Raw genomic sequence first — 9696 nt, forward strand, 5'->3', positions numbered from 1 at the left:
AGCCTCTTTTCTTTCTCATTGGTCCCCAGAAGCAGCTTGACTTTTGACATTACTAGCAGTTGACATTACTGAGCGATAATTTGGGTTAAACTTTTTACAAACCATATTATTGTCGAGTAAAGTGAGACAGTTTGTTGGCTTTGAAACTATAGAAACTTTCTAAGTATTTTTAATTGTTCTTGAGAATAGCACCAATGTAGAAGCCAGTGGGTGAAAGACAAGCCAAGTAGAGCTGAAGGTGGGATGGAGAGCAAGGGCCTCAAGCTGTCCACTCACAAGCCGCCTTGTCCCGGGTGGACGGAGGCCTTTGGCTGGAGCCCAGCTGTCATCTGGGCTGCTCCTCCATCCTGCCTGCAGCCTCTGGACCTTGGGATTTTAAATACCAAAGACTGAAATAGAGTCGTCCCCATTTCAGGTGAAAGTCCAAGCTCAGTGTCTTGAATTTTTTTTGTTTTTCCGGCGACCATAATATTTATTTAGCTGGTGGTGCAAGAGGCGCTGCAGTGCTTTGTGGAGAAAGGTCTTAGACGTTTCTCCTTCATGAGGAAGGAAGAGAAAGATGGAAATAGAGGGCAGGAATTGACCCGGATGGCTAGCTTCTCCCTCCTGCCCGCCAGGCAGGCCCGGCACCATCGGGGGCGGGAGGAGAACCCCCGCCATGTTGGCAAGAGCAGGTCTCTGCTGTCTCAGCCAGGGAGCTTGTCCCGTCGGGTCTCCACACGAGTCTGGGAGGGTCACACGAGGACACGGGGTTGTGTTCGAGCCACTCCCGGCGGGTCCCGCTGTCAGATTTGCCGGTGGCTTTGTTGGCCCTTCAAGAGGACAGCCCTCAGCGCAGAATGGGGAAGGCAGAGCTGTGTTTTAGTCAGACTGTGGCACATTCAGCTTCCTGTGCCTCGGATCCCTCTGAAAGTATAGCTGCTCAGGTCTGGGGGCGCCGTGCCAGGCCGCCGCTGGGATCAGATGAGGTGCTGCGAGCGTGTGCTTCAGAGATGGAAGGCCCCTGGGTGTCCTAAGGCACGCATCTCCCTGGGGTGTGGTGAGACGCGCCTTACTATAGGGCCGTAGCTGGCTGCTCTTCAAAGGCAGGGACACACATCACCTGCCTCCAGCTGTCCAGGTGAGTGAGGGCTAGCGGACAGCGGCTGGCTACTTCAGAGACTGTTTACTGCCAAGGTGCTGGGCCGGTGCAGGTGAGCTGCAGGGGAGGCAGGATGAGGGTGAGACCTGCGGGAACAAGCCTCTTCCTGCCCAGGACCAAATTCTGGGGAAGCTCAGCGCCAAGGAGCCCAGGGGATGCAGAAGTAGAGAAGTGATAAGCGCACTGCATGCCCGTTAGAAGGAGACACTTTGTCCTGGAGATTAAAGAAAAACCCTCGATGTACTGTGAGCTCACAGCCTCTCTGCCCTTAGGTCTAGTGAACCTCATCATGTTTCTCCCCTCTTCATAAAAGGCAAGGAAGTTATACTCAAAGTCCGCACCTCCGGGCTTCCCTCCCCTGCTCAGTTCAGGTCTGGGCTGGAACTCCCCTTGTCTGACTGTCGCCCCCCTCTGCTGCCTGTTTGTAAAGTGACATTATTGGGTGTTGCCCTGAAGGACTTTCTGGCGCCTGCAGGACAGTCGAGGAGAAAGTCCTGAGCGCTCTGTGCCGAGGGGTGGGCTTCCTGCCCTCCTTTCCCTGTTCTGTCCTGACTGCTCTGTTCTGAACCTGTCGTCTGTGTTCGAGCGTGTGTATGAGGAGGTGGCCCACACGGAGCCCCGTCTGTCCTGCTGCCAGAGCAGACACACTGGTGACACTGTGCTGCGCATGCTGCTTTATCGGGGATGTGTACTGTGCCCGGTCCCTTTGACCGAGCTGGACGCCATCCACTTTCACCACGCCTGTGTGCATGTGACACGTCCCGTGGCTGGGAGCGGCTGTGCGCTCCCCCTGCACTTTGGGGGAGTTCTCCTGGCTTCCCAAGCACCAAGTACACTCAGCACTTTGAACCAAAGAGCATTAAATGTAGCCGTACGGTCCACTTGTTTGCTTGGGCTTTTTCCCCTAGGAAAGGGGCCTCTGTCTCTAGCCCTGCACACTAGCTGGCCACAGTCCCGTCAATCAGGGCGCTGGGTGGATTTTCCCAGGCACACAGCCCCGTCCCCCTGGCCCAGAGGCACAGAGCACCTGGGAGCTCTGTGCCGGACTTGAAAGAAAGGACGCGGAGGCCCTGCCTCCACTCAGTCACGCCGTCCAGGGACCTGGCAGCCGACGGCTTGTCTGTCGGCCCTTCTGTTGACCAAAACCAGGTTCTGTCCGCAACCCCGCTGATTGGAAAACCGCCTGACTGCCACCTCTGAGGCGGTGCCCGGGCTCTGTGTGCTGTGTGCCCTGTGGTTCTGTGATGGTCCCTTGCTGAGCCCCTCCCTCTCCCCGGAGTCCCCGTCAGGCGTCCCGAAGTCTCGGAGAGTGTCTCTGCCCCCCCCCGTGTCCTCCCGCAGCCCCGTCCACAGCCTCACGGCCTTGTCACCAAGCTCTCGGCATGTCCTGTCAGTTCACCCCTTTCGGTCTCACAGTCCAAAGTGTGCCAGCAGCACCCCCAGCCCCCCTCCCCACCCCCGCGGCATTAATCCCTCTTGGGGCCGGAGGGGCGGGCAAGAAAGGGGGTGGTTGGCCCTCCCTGGCCTGGCCTGGAGCGGGGTTGACACCGACTGGTGGAAGTGGCCTCTGTGCAGACGAGCGCTTCCCCCAACACCTCTGGCTCTGAGTCAGTCACCAGGCCAGGCGCAGCCTCCGTACGGGCCCACCTGCTTCCTGGGGGCCTGGCGGGGGCCGCAGCGCCCCCTCAGCCCTCAGCCCTGCCACCGTTGGCATCCCCTCGAGCACACGGGTGGGCTGGTCACCCCAGGTGTTCCCTTGCACGGCTCCAGCATCACTGGCTGCGCGTTCAGTGTGGTCTCTGGCACGCGAGCAGGCAGACCCGGCCGGGGCCTCTGGGCCATCTGAGGAAGGCGCCCACACGGTCACCCTCTGCTAACACCCCAAGGTGGCCGCCCTCCCTGCGGGGACGGGAGGCGGCAGGAGCCGGGTGCCCCGGCGTGGAGCGGGCAGGCGGCTCTGCTCAGTGTCCACGCTGCCAGGAGACTGAATTCATTTGTAGATTTTGTTCCCCTGTTTCTGCTTTTCCATTTCTTGTATTTTTTTTTTCTTTCCTCCTGGTGTTCCTTTCTCACTTTTTATGCTTTTTGTCCTCTGCTTGTTTTTTATTTCACCTCCCTGTCCCTCTCCACTTCCAAATTCCTCCTCCTCCTCTTCCTCTTCCTTTTTGTCTTCCTCCGCCTCCTCCTCCTCCTCTCCCTCCTTTGTTGGTCCTTTTTGAAGTTGAGCCCAGTGGCGGGACTCCTCGGCGTAGACCTCTGTCCTTCTGCCCCTGCTGTGTCCAGGAAGGTAACGTAACCTCCCCCCACCCCACTCCTCGCAGGGGTCAGAGCAACTGTAGTTGCAGGGACCGAAGCCCGGCTGTTTCTCTTTCTCTGACACCTGTTCGCCCTTTTACAAAACCCCCTGCGTATGTGGTAGTTTCTCACAAGGTACAGTATCCCTTTGACCGTCTTGGGGGAGGGCTGGGCACCCTTCAAGGGCGGGCCCTTCGTCCCGAACCCAGCAGCTAGCGGGGCCAGGCGTCCAGGCCGCCATTGGTACGTTGGAGTCGAGGAATACTGTCCTTCAGAGACGGGTCTGCACCAGGGCCCCGAGTTCTTTCTCCAACCAGCCGCTAAGAGCAAACTTCTGTCCCCGTGTCTTGCCGAGTGTGCGTGTGTGTGTGCGCGTGTTTTTTTTAAGTTTGTCTGATTTGAATTCTGTTGTGGTGACAAGATTGTCATTGAAAGGCATGTGGGAAGGGCAGGGGAGTGTGGTCATGACTAACCCTCCTAACCTCTTCTCCGCTCTCCATGGCTCTCACATTGACTTCTCCCCCCACCACACACCTCTGCTCACGGGCTGTGAACAACCTCGCCAGAGCTCACGGGTGGGGGGGAGCGCGGACGTCTCCCGGTGGGGAGGCGGGAAGGAGGGTGCCCACCCCTGTCCGTGGGGCTGGCCGCACTGACCGCTTGCATGCTCAGGGCCCCACCCCCGGCCATGTGGGCGCACTGTGCAGAGACACTCAGAAAGGAGTGCCTGGAACGGAGCCTCGGGCTGCTTCAAAGCCGAAGCACCAAGTCCATTGGGTTGGGAGAGGAGAGCAGTCCCCAGACACTCCGGCCCGCGGTCCTCAGCCGCGGGTCACTGGCCAGCAGCGCTCAGAGTAGGCTGAGGGACAGGCCCCTCGGGCTCACGGCTGCATGTGGGCCGGGCATGTGCAGGCACTAATCCCCGCTTGTGTGGACGCACCGTTTCTGCCTCGCCGGGGCGTGCCCTGCTGAGACTAACTGGCGTGGGCCCCGTGCGTGTCAGCCGGTCACTGCAGTCGGGGCGCAGTCAACAGGGTGCGAGGAAGTCGGCAGAGGAGAGCAGGGAACAGCAGCCGGAGCTCATGTTTGAGATCTGTGTGCTTCCGGGCTTGGCCACCCCTGGGTCGGAACATCCAACCAGGTCACTCATAAATGACTTTGAGAGGCTTCAAAGCCCGGTGCCTCTTAGCCTGGGGCCCGGGACTGGACCTCAGGGAGCCTGTGAACACCTGAAGCTCTGGAAAAAATCGCTGGAAATGTACACATGATGTATGTGCATTTTTCTAGGAGGAGAGCCCCTAGCTCCCCCAAGATCCTCAACATGGCCTGGAAGTCAGAAATCTCAGGGTACCACTAACGTAGTCTCTGTTCCTTCGGGCAGACCCACGCCTTTGCCGTGAGCTTCTTTGTGCTCCACGGAAAAGGAGTTTGTTCCCTCCTGGGTGGCTTGATTCCTTGGGAAGTTCCTCCATCCACCTTCCTGTGGGAAAAACAGCCACGCCCAGCGGGGTCAGGGCCCGGGAGATAGCAGGCACTCCGGCCCCGATGGGGTCAGCGCAGGGTCGGGCCCCTGCTCGGCCCCGAGGGTCTGCTGGTCTGTCTCTGTTTGGGGAGAGACCCGCCTGGCGTGGGCTGGTACCCTGCGCAGCCCTCATGGGCGGGACATCTGTCGGCCGCGTCAGCAGACCGGCCACAGGTTGAGAACAGGCGGCGCCCTGACCGGGTGGCCCAGGAAGGAGCTGGGTTGGCGAGTGGGACTTAGGAGCACAGCACAGGGTCTTGTATCACTCACACCGGCCACGTTCATTGACTGGTTTCCTCGAAGACCTAGTGGACAGCAAGTGTCCGATGAACATGAGATGAGGGAAAAGGAGGAAAAAGGGGACAGAGCACTTAAAACATAGCGAAAGGAAACCCCTGGGCAGGAGCCGGCCAAGCGGGCCACCTGCAGTGACCGAGGGAGGTGAGGGCCAGGTGGAGGCAGGGCAGAGGGAAGCACAGACGCCCCCCCCCTCCCCCCGGGGTAGGTGCGGGTCCCACCTCCCGCTGTAGGCAAACTCGGACCTGGCTTGGGAGTGTTCCAGCAGCATCTTGCTCGGCTCTTTGCACATCTGCCCAGGGTAGTGACTCCTACCGGCCGGCGGGAGACGGCGGGCGCTGCCCGGCCTGACACGCGTGCTCTCTCGGCAGGCATGGGCAAGAAGGATGACCCCAAGCTGATGCAGGAGTGGTTCAAGCTGGTGCAGGAGAAGAACGCCATGGTGCGCTACGAGTCGGAGCTGATGATTTTGTAAGTGGCTGTAGACGGGGGGCGCAGCAAAGGCGGGTATCAGCTCAGCCTGGCGCTATGGGAACACAGCTCCTTCCTCCTGGGGGGGGTGAGGCGGGTCGCCCCCCTCGCCCCCAGTCACTGTTGCTTGTTTCCCTCCGACCCCCTCCAATCCAGTGCCCGGGAGCTGGAGCTCGAAGACCGGCAGAGCCGCCTGCAGCAGGAACTCCGGGAGCGGATGGCAGTGGAAGGTGAGGGGAGCGGTGGGGTGCGCAGGGGGTGCTGGGCACCGCCTGCTGCCCCCTGACGCTCCAGCCCTGATGTCTCTGGCCACTGCCCAGATCACCTGAAGACCGAGGAGGAGCTGTCTGAGGAGAAGAAGATCCTGAATGAGATGCTGGATGTGGTGGAGCAGAGAGACGCCCTCGTGGCCCTCCTGGAGGAGCAGCGGCTCCGGGAGAAGGAGGAGGACAAGGACCTGGAGGCCGTCATGCTGTCCAAGGGCTTCAGCCTGAACTGGTCCTGAGCTCCTGGCACACCTGGCTGGCTGGCTGGTCTGTGGCGGCTGCCCGCGCCGGGCTGGGTTCTCTCCAACCCCAGATCCAGGATCTGAGCAGGCCTGGTGCCTCCTGGCAGTTTGCACGCAAATGTCCACCTGCCTCTGGAAAGCAAGTCGGGCGTCGCCGCTGCGGGGCCCCCGGCGAAGATGGTTGTCGGGGGTGGACCGGCCTCCTGGGAGAGCCCCCTGGTGACTGCCCGCTCTGGAGAGAGGAACATGCAGCGTTTGGCTCTGACGTGAGGAGAGAAAAGCCTGCACGCTCCGAGGGGTGCTGAGGGGCGCCCCCTTCCGCTCGCGAGCGTGAGACGAAGACGGGAGAAAGACGCTGCCCCTCCCTGTCCAAACACAGCTGCCAGCGCCCCACAGAGCGGAAGGGACTGTGGTCTCCATGCTCCCCTGAAGCACCACCAAAGAAACAAGGAGACGCCGGGAAAGCAAGATGGGGGGCAGGACTGTGGCGCTGGGGCCTCGCCCGGCCCCGCCCTGCAGGAAGCTGAGGACGCGCTGGGTCCACATCCAGGACGCAAGTGAGCAGACCCAGGGGGGTCTGCCCACCCCCACGCCGCCCGCCGGACCCCAGTGGCCAGATGCCCGCCGAGGCCCGGGTCTGCGGACTGCCGAATGTTGCTTTTCGCAGCCATTTCGACACTGGAAAGTCCTGACTGGGGGCGGGGCGAGGCCTGCGCTTCCAGCCCCAGCGGACAGGCAGGCGTGGCCCCCGCCCGGGGCCTCTCGAGGCCGAGGCTGTCTCTTCCTTGGCGTTTCCCTGTGTTTGCACACTGAGATGAAGCCGAAACCTGGCAAGGCGCTCAGCCGCTCCAGACCCTTTTTGTCAATTAACTTATTTTTTTAATACTTGAAAAGAAGCAACTTCATTTTTTTACCTTTACTACAGACACTGACCCCGGGGTCCCGTGTCGCCTGACCGCGGCATCCCTGCTCCCGTCCACTGACCGACGCTCGTTACAGCAGTCTATTTATTAGTCTCCCCGTGGTGTTGGTTACTGCTGGGCGGCCCCGGGGTGCTGCTGGGCCCGTGCTCCCGCTCTTCCGTCCCCTCGTGTGCTGCGCCCACCCCCTCGTCCCTTCCCGCCCCCCACTCTCCCTCCCGCCCCAGCCCCGGCCTGCACCAGCCACTGTCCAGATGCCTCTTAACCCTGTGTGGCCGCTCGCCCGCTCTCTCTGCTGGAATCCTGGCTGAGCACTACCCTTCCTGTTTCTCAGCGTTGGTACCAGGGTTTCACTTCCATGACGCATTTATTAAAGAAAACTTTGGGGTGCGTCCTCTTTCAGACAAGCGAAGACCATGCTTGGGATCCGTCTGGCTGACGAGTCTTCCCTCGGCCCGGCCGCAGATCCGGCCAGATGGAAACACGCTGGTGCTGGGCCTCGGCTGGCCTCTCACAAGCTGAGCGGCTCCAGCCCGTCTCCCCGAGGGCGGTGGGAACCTCCCCAGCCCCAGATCATCGTGGGGAGACAGAGATTAGCACCATGTAGCTAGCTCCTTGAAACAAGCTCCTCACTTCTCCCGGTTCAACCGGAGGCCGGCTGCGTCCGCACCACCGTCCGAGAGCGTCGAGGGGAGAGCTCGGCTTGTCCACCACAGCATCAGCACAGAGTCATCCCTGGGCCGGGACCACCTGAGCCAGCTGCCTCCGAGGGGGGCCCGTGTGGAGAGAAGGCGCCTGGCAGCCCTCGAGGGCAGGGCATCCCAGAGTCCGCAGGCCTGGAACCACAGCGTGCCTCACCGTGAACTTTCACTCCCACTACAGAGGAACAAAGAGCCTGTCCGCTTCACTGTCCACCCGCGGCCGTCTCTCCTGTGGAAGTTCGGAGCTGGGCCGCTGGCCGCTGGCCGCCTCACAGCCCGGCGTCTTCACTTCTGCTTTCTCAGGAGGCCGGGCCTCCATTTCTATCCTCTGAAAAAGGGAGCGGGGAGGGTGCCCTAGATTTTATCTTTAACCCCAACTTTTAATCTGACTTTCCATTAAAGCCGGACAGGCTCTTCCTCTCTCTCCTGTGTGGCCTTTTCCCTGACCCTCTCCAGCTGTTAAATGCCACGGCGGCTGGCCAGGCCCCGGGAGAGCTGCCTCCCTCCTGCTGAATGCCGACCGAGGCAGGCTTCCGTGAAGCGTGGTCAGGGCTGCGGCCACAGCGCTCCTCGCGGCCAGGAGCTCCGATACTGCCATCCGCCCCTCGCTGCGGGCCGCTCCCGGCCGTGCCGGCCAGTCTGTCCGCACCTCTGCATCCCTCGAAGCACACGCTGCTGCCGCGGTTCCCGGAAAGGCGCTGGAGATGACAGAGAAGCTTCCAAAATCCGCCAGCTGCAACATGTCCCCCAGCTCTCTCCCCCGACAGTGTTACCCCAGGTCTGGCCGAGCACTTTCTTCCCAAGCGCCCATTGGAGGACCGTCCGCTTGCGGTTTATTCTAGCGCTCCGGTCACGTGCTGCACGAATTCTTTTCTAGCTCTGGAGATGCCTGCAGGCTTTCTCCCAGGGCTACATCCCCCTGAAGGGCCGGGGGAGGGCAGCGGGTGTCTCTGAAGTGCAGGGTGTGAGGGAGGCCAGAGGTTCTGCGCCCGCCGGAGAGGCCGGGTGGCCGCAGCGCTGCGGGGTGCCATCTGCAGCTGAACTGACCACCAGCTACCTTTATCCCTTCCAAACAGAAGGGACATTTTCCAGAAGGGCAGAAAGGAGAAATTTTAAGATTTTAAAGGTGTTAACAGCAGACCTGCAAAGGGGAGGGGCCGTTTTAGGCGCAATAAAAAGCCTTTTTAAAGAAACAGAGTATTTCTGAAGTCACGTCTCTGGACTCGGCCGGGTGCCGGGGTGCGGCCCCACGTCCCGCCCCGTGACTCACACGTGTGTGGGTGTCACAGGTTATTTAAAGAACACAGCTTTTGTCTCAGTTTGTGCTTGTTTTGAACCTCCACGTTATCCCAGCCCAGCCATCGACTGCCATCACCTAAGAAAATGTCTGAAGCCACCCACTGTGGTGAGAAGCCGCTTTTCACACAGAGCCCTAGAATCCTCTGGGAGAGAAGCATCATCTTGGAAATCGGGCTTCTCCAAGTCAGCGCGACCCTGCCGCCTGCAGGCCTGCCGGGCTCTGTCCGTGGGCGCGACGGACCGTGGTTTGGGGCTTTGAGGTTTGCAGCCGCCACACCCCCAGCCATTCGGGGTGTAGGTGTCCCTGAGGACAGCCGGTGCATAGGGTCTGGCTGACCACCCTCGGGCCTGGAGTCATCCCCACCGGTTTGCCGAGAATGACGCTGACCGGTGCCGTCTGCTGTAAGAAGCCTCTGAACTGCCGCTTGGGACCAGGCTGGAGACGCAGCCCAGCTCTGCTCTCGCCGTGCTGGGCCGCCAGGCGTGTGACCGACTCACCCGCCGCGGAGCGAGGCCAGCACCACGGTGCTTTTCTGTTTGGG

The 9696-nt window shown here is 61.0% G+C and overlaps 1 protein-coding gene across 4 annotated transcripts in view; it reads left to right on the forward strand.

The window, feature by feature from the left end:
- MICAL3 (microtubule associated monooxygenase, calponin and LIM domain containing 3) overlaps nucleotides 1–9690 on the forward strand; it is a 167592-nt gene extending 157902 nt beyond the window's left edge. For all 4 annotated transcript variants that reach the window (XM_012732409.1, XM_012732410.1, XM_012732407.1 and 1 more), the window contains 3 exons: nucleotides 5627–5726; nucleotides 5883–5956; nucleotides 6047–9690. In XM_012732409.1, the coding sequence (XP_012587863.1) occupies nucleotides 5627–5726; nucleotides 5883–5956; nucleotides 6047–6231 (359 nt within the window). In that variant the 3' untranslated portion in view covers nucleotides 6232–9690. The remainder of the gene's footprint in view (nucleotides 1–5626; nucleotides 5727–5882; nucleotides 5957–6046) is intronic.
- The last annotated feature ends 6 nt before the right edge of the window (nucleotides 9691–9696 follow it).

Source organism: Condylura cristata, unplaced genomic scaffold (assembly GCF_000260355.1).
Source record: "Condylura cristata isolate star-nosed mole 26May11 unplaced genomic scaffold, ConCri1.0 scaffold00034, whole genome shotgun sequence".
In the NCBI taxonomy this organism is placed as follows: Eukaryota; Metazoa; Chordata; class Mammalia; order Eulipotyphla; family Talpidae; genus Condylura; species Condylura cristata.